Source organism: Thamnophis sirtalis, unplaced genomic scaffold (assembly GCF_051295495.1).
Source record: "Thamnophis sirtalis isolate CommonGarterSnake01/CBP01778 unplaced genomic scaffold, rThaSir2_p1.2 scaffold_6, whole genome shotgun sequence".
Taxonomy (NCBI): Eukaryota; Metazoa; Chordata; class Lepidosauria; order Squamata; family Natricidae; genus Thamnophis; species Thamnophis sirtalis.
In genome coordinates, this window is record NW_028261386.1 from 2,464,811 (window position 1) to 2,486,265 (window position 21,455).

The 21,455-nt window shown below is 41.2% G+C and overlaps 1 protein-coding gene across 3 annotated transcripts in view; it reads right to left on the reverse strand.

The window, feature by feature from the left end:
- The window catches only part of MED13 (mediator complex subunit 13), a 158,563-nt gene that overhangs the window by 123,386 nt on the left and 13,722 nt on the right, over positions 1 to 21,455 (reverse strand). For all 3 annotated transcript variants that reach the window (XM_087717103.1, XM_087717101.1, XM_087717100.1), the window contains exon 3: positions 6,681 to 6,849. In XM_087717103.1, the coding sequence (XP_087573229.1) occupies positions 6,681 to 6,849 (169 nt within the window). The remainder of the gene's footprint in view (positions 1 to 6,680; positions 6,850 to 21,455) is intronic.

A 21,455-nucleotide genomic window follows, 5' to 3' on the forward strand; every position in this document is an offset into this window, starting at 1 on the left:
TTTCTGCTTGATAACATAATTTCTTTTAATATTCAACCCCATAACAGCAATTACAGGTAGTTCGTGACTTGCAACTAGTGGTGGGATTCAGTTTTTTTTACTACCGGATCTGTGGGCGTGGCTTGGTGGGCATGGCAAGGGAGGGATACTGCAAAATCCCCATTCCCTCCCCACTCCAGGGGAAGGATACTGCAATATCCACATTCCCTCCCCACTGTAGGTGAAGGATACTGTAAAATCTCCATTCCCACTCCACTCCAGGGAAAGGATACTGCAAAATCCCCATTCCCACTCCACTCCAGGGAAAGGATACTGCAAAATCCCCATTCCTTCCCCACTCCAGGGGAAGGATACTGCAAAATCTCCATTCCCACTCCACTCCAGGGGAAGGATACTGCAAAATCCCCATTCCTTCCCCACTCTAGGGAAGGATACTGCAAAATCTCCATTCACTCCTCACTCCAGGGGAAGGGTACTGTAAAATCCCCATTTCCTCCCGATCAGCTGGGACTCGGAAAGCAGAGAATAGATGGGGGCAGGGCCAGTCAGAGGTGATATTTACCGGTTCTCAGAACTACTCAACAGTTCCACTACCGGTTCTCCAGAACTGATCAGAACTTGCTGAATACCACCTCTGCTTGCAAGCATTCATTTAGTGATTGTTCAAAGTTATCACAGCATTGAAAATAAGTGACTTATGGCCATTTTTCACATGACAATTGCTGCATCCTATGGTCACATGATCAATATTGGGATATATGGCCATTTATGATGGTTACAACGTCAGGGGGGATAGGGTCCAGGTGATCCCCTTTTGCGACCTTCTTACAGCAAAGTCAATGGGGAAGTTGGATTCACTTAACAACCGAGCTACTAACTCAACAACTGCAGTGCTTCACTTAACAACTGTGGCAAGAAAGGTCGTAAAATGGGGGAAAACTCATTTTAACATCTGTCTAACTTAGCCACAGAAAGTTTGGGCTCAATTGTGGTCGTAAATCAAGGACTACCTGGAACAACGAGCTACTTTTTTTGGGGTTGTTTTTTTTAAATAAGACTTATAAAAGGTGTTTATTTTATTTCTATACCCAGAGTTGGAATGGCTTCTTTTGATTTCAGATTAAAATAGAAGAGAATGGAGAAGTTACTAATCAAAATATCAGAAAATCAAAGTAATTCTCTCCTGTTTTCAGCTATTAATATTCTCGTTTCATTGCCATTTTTTTTTGTATTTGTAAAGATGAAGGGAGCAAAAGAGTAATTAAAGCAGATGCTGAGTGGAATGCTCTTTCTGTCTTTTTATGCCTGTTGCTTTCACTCAGAGCTATATACCTGCTGTTTTCCATTACACTGCATTCCAGGTTAAAAGGCAGAACTATCTAAGATAGAATCTGAACTGTAGTTTAAGTGAATTCCACTTCAGCACTGTCCAATAAATGGCCTTGCGTTCTGAAAATGCCCCCTTGTGCAGTCGGCTTTCTAGCTTTATTTGCTTTTCTTCAGAACTGCCCTTGCAATAGAGCATTATTTGAGTGCTGCCATGGGTTATCTTCTAGCCATCTCTGCAAAGCAGATTCCTTGACCATCATCTGAATACGTAAGGGAAAGGTAGTTTCAAATGATCCTTTTAAAATTAAGACAGTGATTCGGCAAAAACCTCACCTTTTTAACCTTGGCACATAGTTATTCCATAGCAGGGGTGTCAAACTCAAGGCTCGTGGGCTGCATCCAGCCGACAGGGTGCTTAAATCTGGGCCTCGAGGCCGGCCTGCAAATAGCAAATAGGACTGGCCTGTGGTGCATCTGGCAGCCAAAACAAGGGGGGGGGACACACGTGTGAGTCCTCCCACGCCCTGTTTTTGTCAGCAGGGTATTGCAGGAGGCCATCCAGGTCGAAAACGGGGCACAGGGGGGACTGCGCGAGGCCTCCCATACACCCTGTTTTGGCTGGCAGGGTGCAGCAGGAGACCTCCGTCCCATCTCCCCACCCACCCAAAGCTAGCTCACAGAGACTACAATGCTGATTCGGTCCTAGAAGAAATCCAGTTTGACACCCCTGTTCTATAGAATTAATAATCACAGGGTGTAAAAGGGTGTTGGTCCTTACCTGACACGCTTCTTCTCATAGTGGGGGAGGAGAATCCAGGATGGGTTGACCTTATCCTCTCGTTGATTGGACTGAGTTAGATAAGCTCTTGGTATACGCCCCTGGTCCACCAGGCACCGCCCAGTTATCGGCGAAGAACTCTATCCGACCCGTTGTGCCATCCACTCCAGACCTTTGTTAAGGTTTCAAACTTTTTATTGAATTATAACTTGAACATATTAGTGCAACATCCGTCATGTTACATTACCATGACAGGGAGGGTCTGGATACTCCTCCCCCACTATGAGAAGAGGCGTATTAGGTAAGTAACAACACCCTTTCTCCATAGTGAGGGGAAGAGTATCCAGGATGGGACATACCAAAGCTAACACGTCCCTAGGGAGGGTAATATACTGAGGGCCCATGGCCAAACTAAGCCTGGTGGGGTGTGTCCCCTGCCCTGTGAACCGCCTGCAATACCCTGCGACCAAACGAAGCCAAGGTAAAGGTGTCCAACTTGTAGTTCCTCACGAAGGGTGAGGGGAAGACCATGTGGCTGCCCTACATATCTCTGTCAATGAGGCCTGCGTTTTCCAGGCCGCAGTGGTGGCCGCACTTCATGTGGAATGTGCTGCTGGTTGTTGCTGCAGGTAACTGAGTCCTGCCAGTCTCCTTGTTGCCGCTGGGCGCCACCATCTTGGAACACGTGGCTCCTCGTGGCTTCAAGATGGCACCCGTGCCATGAGACAAAGGGCGCCCCTTTTAAATTTCCTGTTCTGGCGGCATGTGCTCCGAGGAGCTGCCGCACACCTCTGCCGCCGGTTTTTACTTCTTCTGCCTCCTTCTGGTGCCGCTAGAGGCTTTGCTCTGCCCGTGGACCCCCTCCAGCGAGGTGGGCCACGTGGATAAGGGTGTGGGCACTCCGCGGCATTTGGGAAGCCGCGGTTCGCTGCTCAACCCAGCGGGGAGCAGCGTAGCGCTCCGGCAGAGTTCTCGCGGCAAGGCTCACCTTCTGGGCGGGGATCCAGCGCCACCCTCGCTTGCCAGTGGCCCAATTCTCACCCCGCGGCACTTGAGGAAGCCGCGGCTCACCACTTGACCCTGTGGGGAGCAGCAGAGCGCTCTGGCGCTGCTGTAGCCTCCGCGGCAGGGCTTGCCTTTGGAAGGCCTGTGCCCTTTGTTTCCTGCTTGGCCGGCAGATTTCCTTTCCTGAGTGATACTTGTCTCACTCAGGTGCCTGGGCAGCGTGCCGCCCCCAAGGGGGCTTTTGGCAGGCTTTCTTGCAGCTCGGGGAGCTGTCCAGCTCACTTGCGGCTGCTGCTGTAGGGAGATGAATTAATCCTATTTCTTTCCTTAAATTTCTTCCCAAATTATCGGAGATCCAGGATGGCAAACCGTCCAGTTAAGGGACTGAGTCGATAACTGGGCAGTGCCTGGTGGACCAGGGGCATATACCAGGACCTTATCTGACTCAGTCCAATCAACAAGAGGATAAGGTCAACCCATCCTGGATAGTCCTCCTCTCACTATGGAGAACATGGCCATCAATTTGGTTGCTTTCAAAGCAATAGCAATAGCAATAGCAATAGCAGTAGACTTATATACCGCTTCATAGGCCTTTCAGGCCTCTCTAAGCGGTTTACAGAGAGTCAGCATATTGCCCCCAACAATCTGGGTCCTCATTTTACCCACCTCGGAAGGATGGAAGGCTGAGTCAACCCTGAGCCGGTGAGATTTGAACCGCTGACCTGCTGATCTAGCAGTAGCCTGCAGTGCTGCATTTAACCACTGCGCCACCTTGGCTCCTAAAGGAAAAAGTATTTAATTGCCATGATAGCTACAATCTCAGGGATCCTAAGTCGTATTAAAGGCATTTTACTGAGAGTGTGAAATTATGTTTATTTTCTTATACGGGATACCTCTATGAAACGTGAGACGTCTGTGGATGTTAATTGAGATGGATCTTTGTTATGATGCTCTTCTCTGGCTTTTAATGTACAGATGGTCCTCTATTTACAACCATTCATTTAGCAACCATTCAAAGTTACAAAAATCACTGAAAAAAGTGATTTACGACCAATCCTCACCTTTGTTACAGTATTCCCACTGTCATGTGAGCAAAATTCAAGAGGCTTGGCAACCAACATCTAGCTACGATATTCTAGCAGCCTGGGGTCATGTGATCGCTATTTGAGTCCTTTCCACCCAGCTTCCAACAAGCAAAATCAATGGAGGAAGCTGGATTCCCTTAATGACCGCATAATTCATTTAACTATGTTTACAGTCATAAAATTGGGCACAACGCACTTAACAACCATCTTCTTAGCAATAGGAATTCTGCTCTCAATTGTGGTCATAAATCAAGGACTACCTATCCCTACTCATCTATTTTGCTTATTGTGTCAGATTCTTTCATCTGCTAACTTCCAAATTATGAATAAATATAAACTCTTTTTAAAGAACTCTGCATAGTTATCTCACTGGCGATGCTAGATGCTTAGTATCTTTGGTAACCTTAAAATCATTCCTTTTAATTTTATTTTAAAAAATCTCTTCTTACTCAGTACACTGAGTGTTTCTGTACCAGAGACAAATTCCTTGTGTATCTAACCACAGTTGCCAAATAAAATAGTTTATTCTTATTCCATTCCATTCCATTCTTCTTAAAAAATAACCCATTTACTCAATATTTTACTTGTGGAAAAAAACCTTAATCCTCTAAAACTAGAAAAAAAAACCATTTGCAATTTCAGAAATGAAATTACACAAAACTATTATGCACAAATAGCACTTAACCCTGCCAAATTAAACTACACAGAAGAATGCCACATTTCAAATTAGTTAAGAATTCACATTGTAGCTATGTGTTTCTTTGCCAGGTTAATTAATATCAGTGCAGGCCATCCCTGAATTTTCATAAAACACCATAATTGGCATTATTAACATATTCTGATGAAATAAAAAGTGTACATGCAACATTTTTTTTAATCTTGAGCAAGAGAAATCATAGACAAAACCTGCTTCATATTTCTCACAGTGAGCACTTTGCCATACCCACACAAAAACCTCTTAGGAGCTCATCCTAAAATACTGAACAAGCATCAGGAACCAACAGTCAATGAACATTCAGCAATGTACATAAAGTTCTTGCTGCACAATTTACAGTAAGAATTATGGAAACTGACCCTCTAGCAAAATAATTAACAAGAATAACAAAATAACAGTTAGAAAGGGACCTTGGAGGTCTTCTAGTCCAACCCCCTGCTCAAGCAAGAAACCCTCTACCATTTCAGACATATGGATGTCCAATCTTTTCTTAAAAACCTCCAGTGTTGGAGCACCCACAACGTCTGGAAGCATTGAGTGAAATAACTGCATGAGTTTCCGTCAGGAACATTCTAAAGGCATGCAGAGCATCCCATTTTCAAAATACAAATGACACCAAGAACTCCACAAGTTACTTTCTGCATTTTCCCAAACAAAGAAAAATACACTGAACAGATGCAAGAATCCATAAACTCAATTTACAATGACTTTAAAACGAAGTCAGTGAAGGTCACACATGGTCCACAATGGAAGACAAGTAAGTGCCTATTTCCCTAAATTTCAAAGTAATACTGATATATTTATATTTTCCTAGTTAAATCATAAAACAGTGAATAAGCTCTCAAATTCCTTTGGTCCCGCAGTCAATCCTAATAAAAGGTTCAATCGCATTATGACCTTTTCCATTTATTTTTTTAATGGACCAATATAGCTACATGGCATTACTGTCATGATTCCAAAAATTATTTTAATAAAAGACATTTGCATGGCATTTATTTGCATCTCTTCTCTGAGAGAGCTACAACTCTTGAGTTGGCTAAAGAGAAGGATACAAAAGCAACTCTGCCTTCATTGATACCGGCACATGAAAAAATGAAAGGAAGATTTTATATAGGAATGGTTGTAGAAGCAGAGTTTATTCCAGGAAGTTGCAAATGCATGAAAATCAGTTCTATCACCAAGTAATATTTGCACTTGAGTGAAAAATCAGTTCATCACTTCCTCTTTTTCTATTTACAGATAGTCCTCGACTTTCGACCACAATTGAGCCCAAAATTTCTGTTGGTAAGAGAAACAGCTTTTAAGCCAATTTTGCCCCATTTTACAATCTTTATTGCCACTGTTGTTAAGTGAATCACTGTAGTCATTAAATTAGTAACAAGGTTGTTACGTGAATCTGGCTTCCCCATGGACTTGTCAAAAGGTCAAAAAAGGTGACCAACATGATCCTGGGACAATGCAACCATCATGAATATAAGACAGTTGTCAAGCATTTGAATTTTGATCACGTGACCATGGGGATGTTGCAACGGTCGTGTTAAAACCAGTCATGTCACTTTTTTCAGTGCTGTTGTAATGTTGAACAGTCACTAAATGAACTGTCGTAAGTCGAGAACTACCTGTACATCATACATACATTTATATATATATATATGTATGCATATGCATCCACGGAGAGAGAGGAGGGAGGGAGGGAGGGAGAGAGGGAGGGAGAGAGAGAAGGCTACAGAGAAAAAGAAAACAGAAAAAAATCATTAAGATACTTTACCTTTTATTGATAGGTTTTTCATCTTTCTCATAAGGCTTCACAAACCACTTCCCAATACGGACGAAATTCCGGTTCATTAAGCATCTTTCCACCAGGTTGTGAATTGCTTTGAAGAGCAGAGTTCGGCATTCATAGGAAAGCCCATTTTCCCATACACCGTCTTCCTCATCTGCAGGGATTAAACAAACCTAAATTAATATCAAGCTTTCAACAGAAGCTAAGAGTAGAGCGACCATTACTAAGGGCAATAAATATGATGACTTGTGTAAGAGCCATCCTAATAGTTTATGTTTAAGTCAGGGGTGGGTTTCACATTTTGTTACCACTGGTTCGCCGCGTGCACACCCGCTCCCTTTGTACATGTGCTTTGCTCATGCGCTTGCCTTCGGTGCATGTGCCCGGCCTATTTCCACTACCGGTTCAGGCGAACTGAACCAACTGAATACTACCTCTGCTTTAAGGCCACCTGATATATAAATACATGAAGGAGTCTTTTTGGCTTTCCGATAGGCAACAAAATCTCTATGCTCTCAGAACAAGACATCTTTTTTCCAGCTCTTGAACACAAATCATCTTTTTGTTTAAGCAGAAGTGTCAGGGATTTGCTATGCCAGTGAAGTATGAACGCGTTTCTTCTACTCAGCCACTGTTAAATTTTAAACTACAAGGTCTTTGAGACAAAGCTTTCCTTCATTGTTACCATAACTAGTCCTTGATTTATGACCACACTTTCCATTACTAAGCAAGGTGGTTGTTAAATAAGACATGCTCCATTTTATGACCTGTTTGGCCAAGGTTCGCTACACAGGAATGTATTCATTTGTTTAACGACTGCCTCATTTGCTTAACAACCACCCTCTATACTGGAGAGAAATACCTTGTATGTTTAACCACTTGGTCAATGAAGTAAGATAATGATAGTGTTTGCTTAATGACCATCGAATTTGCTAAATGACAGCCACACACACACACACACACACACAGCCACAGAATCCGATCCAGTCACGTTGGTGCCTCACAACTGTGACTGTAATAAAAACATTAGAAGTTCCATGCTCAGTTATGGTCAGAAGTCAAAGACTACCTGTATTATCAATTACTTGGAGGGGATCTTGGCGTCCAAGTGGACAATTACTTGAATAGGAGCCAGCCGTGTGCTGCAGCTGCCAAAAAGAGCCAATACAGTTCTGTGGCTGCATTAAAGAGGAAATAGAACCAAGATCACGTGAAGTGTTAATGCCACTTTATAAGGTATTGGTAAGGCCACACTTGGAATACGGCATCCAGTTTTGGTTGCCATGAGGTAAAAAAAAAGATGTTGAGACTCTAGAAAGAATGCAGAGAAGAGCAACAAAGAGGATTAAGCGACTGGCTAAAACATATGAAGGATGGTTGCAGGAACTGGGCATGGCTAGTTCAATGAAAAGAAGGATTAGGGGAGACATGATAGTAGTGTTCCAATATCTCAGGGGTTACCACAAGGAAGAGGGAGTCAAAAAAGCTATTATTCTCCAAAGCACCTGAGGGCAGGACATGAAGCAATGGATGGAAAATAATTAAGGAGAGACGCAACTCAGAACTAAGGAGAAACTTCCTGACAATGAGAACAATTCACTGGTGGAACAACTTGCCTTCAAAACTGTGAATGTTCCAACCCTGGAAGTTTTTAAGAAGAGGTTGGACAACCATTTGTCTGAAGTGGTGTAGGCCCTACACTATAGGGTTTCCTGCCTAAGCAGGGGGTTGGACTAGAAGACCTCCAAGGTCCCTTCCAACTCTACATTAATTCTATACTTTGTACTTTTAATATAGAAACATTACTATTTATGAATTCATAGGTTGAAAATGACAAGCACATTCAACAAGGCAATCATAGGCAAATAAAGAAGTGTCCCTGCAGCCACATCAATGCTCATTAAAACGTTTAAATAGCAGAACAATAGTTGAATCCCATTACTATACATACACAAACAACTAGTACCAAGTATTGGATTTTTAGTACAGGTAGCAGTCCTTGACTTACGACAATTGAGCCCAACATTTCCATTGCAAAGCAAGACAGTTAAGTGAGTTTTGCCCTATTTTATGATTTTTCTGGCCACAATTCTTTAAGTGTGTCACTGCAGTAATTAAGTTAGTAGTACGGTTGTTAAGCGAATCTGACCTCCCCATTGACTTTGGGTTTCAGAAGGTCGCAATAATTGATCATGGGACTTTGAGACACTACAACTCTCATAAGCACATGCCAGGTTTCCAACAACTGAGTTTTGAGTATGTGACCAAGGGGATCTTCAACAGTCATAAGTGTGAAAAACAATCAAAAGTCTTTTTCCCCCAGTGATATTGTAACTTTGAACAGTTATTAAACAAATGGCTGTAAGTGGGGGACTACCTCTATGCACTCCTTTCTGTGCCCAGCAACCAAGAATACTGCCAGCCTCCAGCAGGCTGGTAACAGATTCTGCAAACTAGTAATCATTGTAAATGTTTTTGTAAAAACAGCCACAAGTTACACTCTTTTTGTAAACATCCTCTTAGTTATTTCATGGCCCTTACCATTTGTTTTTGAAACACAAGTCATAAGCATTATCCACGATGTAGAAAAGATGTGCAGAGAAGAGCAACAAAGATGATTAGGGGACTGGAGGCTAAAACATATGAAGAGCGGTTGCAGGAACTAGGTAGGTCTAGTTTAATAGAAAGAAGGACTAGGGGAGACATGATAGCATTCTTCCAATATCTCAGGGGCTGCCACAAAGAAGAGGGAGTCAAGCTATTCTCCAAAGCACCTGAGGGTAGAACAAGAAGCAATGGGTGGAAACTAATCAAGGGCAGAAGCAACTTAGAACTGAGGAGAAATTTCCTGACAGTGAGAACAATTAATCCGTGGAACAGAAGTTGCCTCCAGAAGTTGTGAATGCCCCAACACGGGAAGTCTTTAAGAAGATGTTGGATAGCCATTTGTCTGAAACGGTATAGGGTTTCCTGCCTAGGCAGGGGGTTGGACTAGAAGACCTCCAAGGTCCCTTCCAACTCTGCTATTGTATTGTATTGTATTGTATTGTATTGTATTGTATTGTATTGTATTGTATTGTATTGTATTGTATTGTATTGTATTGTATTGTATTGTATTAAAACAGTAAAAGTAGCTCAAAACATTCCATAAAGTTAACAAGGAAGAAGCCTAGGTCAATAATTAAATTTGTCGAAAGTCAAGGATCAATGAAGCTATCCCTGTGGAAAAAGTGCACTGAGCCAGAAAGGAAGAACCCTTTCATAAATTGAAGTTGGGTATAGACAGTATGAAAATCATTTCATTTTGCTATAAATTAGCAGTTTCAAATCCCTAATCAAAATAGATGACATGGGCACTGCCTCATCGTCTAGATGCAGCAGAGAAATAGTAATTCAACAGTCTTAAAAACACAATACATATTCAGCCATACAAGTGACTGAAACTACCTGCTAAAGGTAGTCCTCAATTTACAACAGTTCATTTAGTAACTGTTCAAAGTTATATCAGCATTTTAAATTTTGATTCATGGCCATTTTTAACACTTGTCACGTGATCAAAATTCAGACACTTGGCAACTGGTTCATACTTATGACGGTTGCCATGTCCTTTTTTGTGACCTTCCGACAAGAAAAGTCAATGGGCAAACCCGATTCATTTAACAACCATATTACTAACTGAACAACTGCAGTGATTCACTTAACAACCTTAGCAAGAAAAATCATAAAACGGGGCAAAACTCACTCGGCAACTGTCTCACTTCACAACAGAAATGTTGGGCTCAATTGTGGTTCTAAGCTGAGGGCCAGGTGAATTCTATATCACTACTCTTCAAACCTAGTTACTCGGCACAAGCTTTCCTGAAAGGCAGCTTGCCTATGAACTACCCCTGCAATGTAATTGTTCCGAGTGTGGACCACTCACTCATGCAGGGTAGCTACAATACTATGGACTAGCTCAAAATCCCTGAAAATAGGCAGAGTCTCAAAAGCATTACTTTATTTCCTCATGAGATAACTGGGAACAGGTTCACCCTTCAGTTTCAGTAGCATTTCCTTTAAGCACTGTCAACAAGAAAAGCTTGGGTATGCATAATGGTATGTGGGAAAGACTTTGGGAGATGGGGCAAAAAGACGCTGCCTAGGTAACTTATCAGATAAGAGAGGGCATAGCCCTCAGCTGCATAATGGGTGGAGAAAAGAGAGTCAGAAAGGAACCTTCCCTAACTTCTCAGGCTGTTAAAAAAAGAAAGGGAGGGAGGGAGGGAGGGAGGGAAGGAGGGAATGAAGGAAGGAAGGAAGGAGGGAGGGAGGGAGGGAGGGAGGGAGGGAAGGAAGGAAGGAAGGAAGGAAGGAAGGAAGGAAGGAAGGAAGGAAGGAAGGAAGGAAGGAAGGAAGGAAGGAAGGAGCAGAAGATTTGTATTTTCAAACTTGCATCTATTAATGTAGCCTTACAATAAAGTAGAATTAACTCATCTACCTGGGAAGGTTTACAGTTATGGGACAGTAGTATAATCTAGGCTGTCCACTTATCACCTTTCATTTAGTGACCAAAGTTAAAATGGTACTGGAAAAAACTGACTTATAGCCATTTTTCACACATACAACTGTTGCAGATCCCCATGTTCACATGATCAAAATTCAGACGCTTGGCAACTGGCTTATATTTATAACAATTGTGGTGTCCCGGGGTCATGTGATCACCTTTTGAGACCACCTGAGAAAGTCAGTGGGGAAGCCAGATTCACATTACAAACTACTGTAGTGATTCACTTAACAGCTATGGCAACGGGGCAAAGTGTGCTTAACAACTGCCTCACTTAGCAATAGAAATTTCGGGCTCAACTGTGGTCATACGTCAAAGACTACCTGAGATGAAAAACCAGGAATCATAACATACAATACAATATGAGCACTACAGTCCCTTAACTGTAATGGGACATAAAATCCAAATTGATCCTTTCCCCAGGGGACTTATTTTTCTTCACAGCACCTTAGATTAACTAGTAAATAACTCCAGAAAACTCACTACTCAGCAAAGTACATTGCAGTTACATTGCAATTGATAGAAGACAGTGTTTCCATGTTGCAAACCACTGGTGTTTGGCTTCTTTAGCAGCCCAATTTGTTTCATGCTGGGCTCTGAGGCAAGAAAAAAAATGCTGCGTCTTCCATTCGTCTGAATATAGTATTTGTGAACATAAAATCAGTCATCACCAGCAAGCTATTAGGCTAGGCTTTAATATCAGTATTAATTTAAGAAACTTTGAGTGGTTGTTTGAAGAAAAACTAGCCTATAAGAATTGTTAAATAGATTTGATAGGCAGCCATTTCCCTGCAAAGACAGTCTCAACCACAGAATGTGAACTGACCTCTGAGTTGTTCAGTAGTCAGGGTCAAGGGCACTTTATTTATTACTTTATAAGTAATAAATTTATTACTTTATAAGTAACCCAAGGCAGCAAATATACATCATAGCCTTCCTCCTATCTTCCCCACATCAACAACTCTGTGAAGTGAGTCGGGATGGGAGCAGGGGTGAAATCAACTTACCTTTACCACCGGTTCGCTCACATGTGCCACCTCTGTGCATGGGCAGGGCCTTCCGTACATGTGCAGAGCATCAAAAACGGGACGTGAGGACACCGGGGCGGGCAGGAGGAGCCTCCCACGGCCAGCCCTACCGGTTTGCCCGAACTGGATAGAGCCGGATGAATTGCACCACTGGCTGAGAATGAGTGACTGGCCCAAGTCATCCAGCCAGCTCTCATACTTAAGCCGGAACTAGAATTCACCATCTCCTGGTTTCTAGGCCAGTACCTTAACCACTGCAAAAATACTCTGAAAAGACAGGATGTCCACCAGCAAACACCTCTCCTTCAGTTTCTTTATGAAGTGTAGAAAAAGATGGTCTCGTGTCATTACAAAAGTGTGACTCGCCTCACTTTTTGGTCTGACCACAGTATGAGATGAGACTTTCTCCTTCTTGGTGTAGCATAAAGAGGTAAACAGAGAAAGTTTACAATTGGAGAGCTCTGGAGCACGTCTTAAAACACAGAGTTTTTTAGATGCTGTATGTTCTAGATCCTGATGTGCAAATGTATCCTTTCCATCCTCAGAATGGCACAAAGAATTTAGAGCAAGGGTCCATGAAAACACAAATGGCTGCCTACTAAGGAACTATAAGATTATGAGCCTTTCTGCAAAGGAGATCATTCAAATAAAAATGTAAATACGCTTTTATACAGGGAAGTGAAAAACACAAATCGCTTTCTTGAAATCTTGGAGTTGACTGGACCCACTAGGCTCCTCAAGATGTGAGTTAGACGGCTCACTTGAGCATTTAATGGATCCACAGGGTTTCTGAAAACTGCTCAAGGATCTCAAAGGTACTTCTGTCAAATGTTGTGTTAACCTCTGAAATACAGAGGTGAACAAGGTACTATACAAGATTGGCCTTAATGGTCTCTCTCTCTCTGCCCACCAATCCTAATCAGTTTCTTGATTTTCTAAAAAGCAATGGAAAATGACACAGATGAAGAGATGCCTGGAGCAATGCTGGGAGAAAAAAAAAAGAAAAATACAACCAGAACAGTTATGAGCTCAAATCTGAACCGATAAGCCAACAGGGAGCTTCCCTGTCTCACTTGATTTGTAAGATATCAGGCAACTGCACTAGTCCAAATTTAATAAAAAGAATGGGCCAGAACAGCCTATTAGTATTGTTACACTGAACTGGCTAAACATTTTGAGGATAAAGTTGCTCTTACACATTGGAGGAGCAGAATGGAGACTGAGTCTCCTTTTGGCTAAGTCAACCTTTTGATGCTACAAGCTAGTGCACCAATTGTGATTTTTTTATCTGGCACAAGATACACTGAAGGCTATCGCTCATGCCCCGTGGTGGCGCAGTCGTTCGCGTGCAGTTATTGCAGGCAAAACCTCTGCCCACAGCCAGGAGTTCAATCCTGAGCAGCTTAAGGCTGACTGGGCATCTGGATTTTTTAATAGTATTGTATATATGTCATTAGGTTTTGTACAGTTTTATCTTTTAATATTATAAGCTACCCAGAGCAGCCTTGCGGTAAAATGGGTAGCTAATACATTTTACAAACAAACAAATCACCACTCTTCTAAGATGCTTTTAACCAGGACCAAATGTTTCCAATTGCCATCTGGGAGATTTCTATTAAGTGTATGTTTGTCTTGTTATTTTAGTCTGTATTTACATCTATTAATGACTTCCTGTTTACAAAAGATTTAAACCATGAAAAGAAGACAATAAATGCTCAAGAAACAAAGAAAGGGTAGAGATGGAAGTGTTGTGGCGCGCCAGCAGAACTGGCAGCAGATTCAGATAGGGAGGAGGTTGGGGACTCTCAGAGACTCCTTGCCAAGTTTTGCAGATACCGGCCTGTCAGCTCTCCAAGCCAGATAAGGTCTGTGACTATAAATCTTCCCTTGAAAGACTTTGATGGATGTGAAGGAGCAGAATTCACAGTCAATTAATAGAAGAGATTTTTGTCGGGACAAGGAGTTTGCTTCATGCTCTTGGGAAGCCTCGGTCAGAATAGGAAGAATAACAAACAGAAAAAAACAACCTAAGTTAAAAGGAGGCTTCAATCGTCTTCATTTAAAGGTCTGAGTGAAGAGCGGGGTCTTTAGGCTCCCATTTGAAACGCCAAAAAGGTGGTGTCCTTTGGATCTTGGAAGAAACCTCATTCCATAGGGCAGGTACTGCAGCACACACCCAAGGTCCCGAAACACAGTATTGCTTAACTTAAGGAACCTGGAGTGCTCCAATCCTGCCAGACCAAGCTGTGAGCAATAAGTGGTCCCTATATTAACCAGACCCTCTGCCATATACGGTTTTGTAGGTAACCACCAGCCCCTCCGAAGTAACCAGTGAAGTTCATAAAGTGTTACATGGCCATACTAAGGGATGCCCAACAGTGCCTTATGTTGCTGCATTCTGGAATAGCTGAAGCTTTTATGGCTTCAGCTTTTAGTGCAATTCCAGGGCAGCCCCATTGGCTCAGCAAATTCTAAAAACTGCCAAGAAATAAACTCCCCCCCCCCCATTTTACTAACCTCAAAAGTACACCAAGAAAATAGTGTTTGAATCAAGCTAGCAATAAATCAAGGAAACATATTGAAAAAGATGAGAACGTTTATACTAATCTTTTAATTTACTTCCACCCTTGATTTGCAAACACGGTGCAAGTGTTTTCAGCAACAGCAAACATCCATAGTAAAATACAGCAAAAGCCAAACTGCACTTTGTACTTTAATTTCCACATTCTATGTTAGCACATAAAGTTCTCTGTGAAGAGATTTAAATCTATCTTCCTGGCCAAACATACACACCTGGAAATTTTCATTTGATTACGTATAAAAAAAAACAACAAAACTTTAATCTGGTTCTTCACTTTGGAAGGTTGATTAGGTAATCATTTGTTACAGTGTAACTACTACAAAATTGCAACCTATTTTATGTAAGGCAAATCTGACACAGACATTTTTTTTCCCCCTGTGCTGGAAAATCAGTTCAAGGACTCTTTCACGAACGGAATGATCAATTTACCTTTTACTTCTGAAATCAATTAATTTGCATCACACTGAATTGTGAGCATCACAAGTAGCAAGCTAAGGTTAAAGTCATCTAGGTAACATGGGCAACATATAAGTCTAACAAAAACTGAAAAGTTCCAACCATAAATTGTAACTGACAGTCGACAGAACCATAACTTGTAATTGGCTGTAGCCAGAAAAAGCTAGAATGTAGTTAAAAGTCACTTCCATAGTACAGAAAGAAAAGAATGCAAAGCAGCTCTCTATAAAAAAAGCATCCTTCAAATGGGTTGAATTTTAATTTCCACAAATGCCAAGCCACTGTGGGATCATGGAAATTCAACTCTTCCAGAGAACTTCATTTTTAGACGTCCTTGGTGTAATAGCATGCCACAGGGATTTGAGCCTTCATGCCAAATGCATAAATTAAAAGCCATACCCTAAAAGTGTTTAATGAATTCATACGTTACTAAAATATACAGCAGCCTTAAAATAGATTTTTTAAAACAGCATTAAGTCTCTGAATCAAGAAACGAAAGTATTTTCCTTAAAGAAGCGATACATAAATATTTGTTTATTGCAGAAAGCGATAATTAATAATCCAGTCACATAATGTGAGAATATCTGCACAACGATAAGCCTCCAGCTCCAGAAAATGCATTTGGAAAATAACTGACATCTTTAATTTTACCACTGAAATTATATACCAGTCAGGCAGTTTTTCAAAGTAAGAAATGTAAAGCAGTTGGAAGTATAAAAGTCACAGCTGCAGAAATAGGTTTTAAGAATGCTTCGGTTTCCTAACCGAGAAACTCAAAGCTCATTCATCAAGGCTGTAATGGCAACTGGTTGCAACTGATCTCACAGTTAAAGGGGGGGGGGAGCATTTGACTTCATCAGTTCTCCATGATTGAGATACAAAAGATAATTATGCCAAAGCTTTCTTTTAGGCATTTTTTTCAGATACTAATTTTGCAATCCGAGACAGATTTTGCACATAAAAAATTGTGTCTCAAAATGCCTAGTCATTGCGGGATCATCTTCTGTCTAGGTGAAAATATATTCAAGAAGCCAAGCATGAAATGTCTCCTCTTCACAAAATGTTTAGGGCAGGGGTGTCCAAACTTGGGAACTTTAAGACTTGTGGATTTCAACTTCCAGAATTCCCTAGCCAGCATGGCTGGCTGGGGAATTCTGAAAGTTGAAGTCCACGAGTCTTAAATGTTCCGAAGTTTGGACACCCCTGGTTTAAGGGAGAGCCAAGAAACATTTATTTCTTATTTTTTAATGATATGCTCTCTTTTAAAACTGAGTTCTCCCGGGATAGTGCACCATAAGTTACGAACCTTATGTTTTTTACAATAAAGCATACAATAAAGTCAGAGACAGATTAAAAGCTTAGTGTCACAACCCCTGGTATGCCCCAATTATGGGAGGAAGCTAACTGCTTCCATTCTCTGTCCATCGGCTCGTCACAAGAGATCATCCAGACAGAAAGCCCAATATTTTTACTGTTGCCTTTGTTACATTTGTGTTTGTGTCTCCCTTTATTTATTTATCAGCACAAGTACAACACACACACACACACACACATATATGCTAAAAGGCTTAGGATATTTTTTTTAAAAAGGTCTTTGCCTGATGCTAAAAGAATGTTTTAAATAAATGCTTAGTGTGCTCACTGGATAGATAGTATTTTGAAATAAATATCCTGCTATTGAAAATACTTGTTCCTAGGCAAACATCTAATGTGTAGCTTAGCATGGCTAATCACCTGCAACAAATAAAATAAGTCACAAGATATTGTGACGTCAAATGACAAAAAGATTTCTTTATGAGGGAAATTATTGTGGTTCTTAGCTCAAGGCCTGTACTCTTAAATACCACATTTTTCAGAGTATAAGACGCACCTTTCCCCCTTAAAATAGAACTTGAAAATCTGGGTGCATCTTAAACACTGAATACAGCATTTTTTGCCTCCCAAAACCCCGCCCCCTTCACCAAAATGGACATGCAGAGCCTTTGGGGAGGCTTCTAGAGTGCTCCTGGGGGCTGGGGTGGGCAGAAATGAGCAAAAAATGGGCCATTTGTTTGCTCAATTTTGCCTCCCCCCCCCAGCCTCCTAAATGTTATGCATGCCCTTTTTTATGAAAAACGGCCCTGTTTTCACCAAAAACAGACCATTTTTTGCTCGTTTTTGGGGGGGCACCTCCTAGGAGCACTCTACAAATTTCCTAAAAGCTATTTATGCCTTCTTTTTTGGGGGGGGGGACAAAATTTGCCTCTTCAAAATCTTGGTGCGTCTTATACTCCGGTGCATCTTATACTCTGAAAAATACGGTAGTGTCCCCTATCCTGACCTTATTTAAGTGAGCCTGGCTTTTTCTTCAGAGTCTGAGCTGTGGAATATGGCAGGCCTTTGGGGGTATCTTTGGGGTGCTACTGCTCCCTTATGGATGCCTTTTCTCATGGTAATGTTTTCAATTATTTTTAATGCTCTGATACTAGCCAGAGTCATTATGGGATAAAGCGGCCTTAGGTATTTGAAAAAAAAATACTGTTACCCTATGTAGATAGTCCTCAATTTGCAACAGTTGGGGCCAGAATTTGTCACTAAGTGAGGTGTTTAAGTCACGTTCAATTTTCTGACTTTTTTTTTTTTTTGCAGCTGTCGTACACTGAATCACATAGCTGTTACGTAGATCTGGCTTTCCCACCGACTTTGCTTTTTGGCAGCCAGCTAGGAAAGTTGCAAATGACAATCACATGACCCTGGGACACTGCAAACATCATAAATATATGCTAGTTGCCAAGCCCCCAGATTTTGATCATGTGACTCAGGGGGGGGACACTGTGACAGTCGTAAGTACAAGGATCGGTTGCAAATCACTTTAACTTCAAATGTCGCTAAGTGAGGGGTTGTAAGTTGAGGGCTACCTGTAGCACTGAAAGTGTGAAGCAGTGAAGGCTTTATAGAATTTGCGTAATATGAATATGTTGTTGTTAGTTGCAAAGTCATATCCAACCCATTGCGACCCCATGGACGACATTCCTCCAAGCCTTCCTGTCCTCTACTATCCTCTTGAGTCCATTTAAGCTCAGGCCGACTGTTTCAATGACTCCACCCAACCACCTCAATCTCTATCGTCCCCTTCTCCTTTTGCCCTCAATCTTTCCCAACATGAGGCTCTTCTCCAGGGAGTCTAATATGAATATAGGACCACTTTCTACCATCTTTTGCTGCAGTGTTTTGCACGAGTGGAAGTTTCTAAACTGTCTATAAGGGCAGCCCCTCAAATAACACAGTTTAAATGAAACGTTTCTTAGGCTACGGGATACTGAAGCAAGTATCTACCCAAGCAGGGCTAGAAGTAACACTCAAGCCTAGCTTGATCAAAGGCACTTCGTAACACTCAGGACTCTTGAGCCTTATAATGCCAGAGATAGATCAAAAAGCTAATTAACTCTTAATTAAATGATTCTCCTACCTAAAGGAGAGCTGAAGAGTGTCCTACGCTGCTTCCAGAATAGGGTCTGCCAAGTTCTCAAAGAAAGGGAATTCCATAAAAGCTTCCACTCCCTACATTCCTAATGAATGCAAATATCATGCGGAGCAGTAAAACCTGTGTTTACCCAGAAACAATGTTTATCCTGTTGCTTCCCATTATGCATTTAATTTGGAATTATAGCCAAAATTGGGTTTTTTTTTAAATTCAGGAAATTATATCAAATTTCAACAACAAAAAACATTTATATTGACATTACACATTAAATTACATCATATACATATAATGTGTGTATTCTCTCTCTCTCTCTCTCTCTCTCTCTCTCTCTCTCTCTCTCTCTCTCTCTCTCTCTCTCTCTCCCTCCCAACGTCTCTCCAGAAAACAAAATCCAAGCACTAAATGTCAATCTTATTCTGACAACAAAGTGATAACGCCCCAAATCCACCTTTGCCATCTTTGACTAATTTTCCCTGCTCTGTGACGATACCATGGATAAGTTATGGCTGACTTGGCAAAAACCTAGAAGGTGTAGCTAATGAAACCTTTGCAGCTTTTACGCATAGCAAGTACAAAGATAAAAGCAAATAAAGAAATTGGGCAGAACAGTTGCGCAAAAACCACTAATATGCTTTGAACAGGATGTGAACAGAACGTGTCTCCACATGAGCCAGATAAATTGCCAAAGAATATGATACCTTAACATTTTTAATAAAAAAAAAAACCTAAGAGGCGAAGTAACGAAGAAAGGGTATCTGAACAGAAATATAATATACAGACACAAGGACACTTGTTTGGATGGCAAAGGGAGAATTTTCATTAACATGTTACTATTTTCCCCATAAAACAGAAAATTGCTCATAAGAGGATACAAAGATATCAAACAGCAATCTTAAATATTCTCTCCAACGTTTCCTCTTTTGTCATCTGAAGTGCTGTGAACAGTTAACTAAAATGAAACATGATTTTCATATAATCTTCAATATAAGAGAAGCTAGTTTATTTAGGGAAAAGTAGAAGATTTAAGCTACTTTGGAGAAAAAAACAGTTCTCAAGAGAAAAAGGCAGCCTAAATCAAAGACGTTTCTCATCTCCTGTTCCAACATACTTCTCTATGGGAGCCCTTTGAAGTTTTTTTAGAAGCAACAAAGGCTTGCATTGTGCCAGTGGCCTCTTTAATATAAGATAATCTATGACTAAATTTGCATCAGCTATAGCTTATTTAGATTTGCATGACATCTATACAGGGAGAAGTAGTTTCCCCCAATTTCTCAGTACAATAGTCCTCAATGTATGACCATAATGGAGCCCAATATTTCTATTGCTAAGTGAAACATTTGTTAAGTGAGCTTTGCCCCATTTTACAACTTTTCTAGCCACCGTTAAGTGAATCACTGCAGTTGTTGAGTTAGTCACAGGGTTGTTAAATGAATCAGGCTTCTCAAAAGGTCACAAAAGGTGATCACGTGATCACTGCCACTGTCATAAATATAAGTCAGTTGCCAAGCATCTGAATTTTGGTCATGCGAGCATGGAGATGCGGGAATGGTCTTACGTGTGAAAAATGGTCATAAGTCATTTCTTCAGTGCCTTTGTAACTTTGAATGGTCACTAAATGAACTATTGTAAATTAAGGACTACCTATCTTCCCTTTCTCAGTTTAATCAATCTCAAAAGATAATTGAGGATATAACTGGGCTGAGAAAGAAACTACTATATAGGATTTGGCACTTTTTTTCGAACAAAAGAAATGTGTGCATGTGTGTAGCACGGTGCAAGGTTTTTAAAGTTACATGGTTTTTATATTTCACATTTCAATTGCTTACACACACACACACAGAGAGCGCAAAATTCAAAACTGACAATGTAAAGCAATTTCATAGGACAACGGGCTACAAAGCACTTACTATACGCCACCAATGAATTCTAGCTTCTTCCCTGCCCGAGGCAGATGTATTCTTTGCATTCTTTGGTTAACCATATTATTTGCTTGCCTATTCAATCTACTACCAAAACAAACCAAAACAAAAAAAAGAATGCCGAAATATTTCCAAAAGCTAATCTTTCAAACAGATTGTTCAAACGGGTATCAATCTTATTCTACTCGCTTGATTTTTATCACCAGCGCAAAATACCCACAGCCTTCTTTATAAGCTGAGAAAAATGTAGGGAAAGGAGGCCGTGTGTATGTGTGTGCGTGACTGACACAATTGCTGTTATACCTATCAGCACACGCTGTTGCTTTCCTAATGAGCTGTAAGCAGTGTAGATGTCCTACTTTAATCCCTGTAGGGGAGATATTACAATAATTGAGCTTCCTCCACCACTAGAGACTTGTGCCACTGTTGCAAGGAAGCCATAAGATAAAAATAATACCACAGCCAAGAGTCAGCTGCACAACTGAAGAGGTAATTTTCATATTACGCCTGGTAAATGGCTGTCTGTAAAAGGAGAGACATCTTTACCCAGGACTCTGACCTGGGGGGGGGGATCCTTTTGAAAGAAAAGAAAAGGTTCTATAAAGGGGGGGAAATAATAACAAGCGGTTATGCCAGGCTTGATGTTGACAGCCAATGCAGCCAGCTGGCACCCAATTCCAAGCTTTCTCTCCCAGGAAAAGGCAAGATCCAGGGTATTCTGTACTAGTGACACTACCCGGCTTGTTTTTGAAAAGAGAAATCCTTGCCAA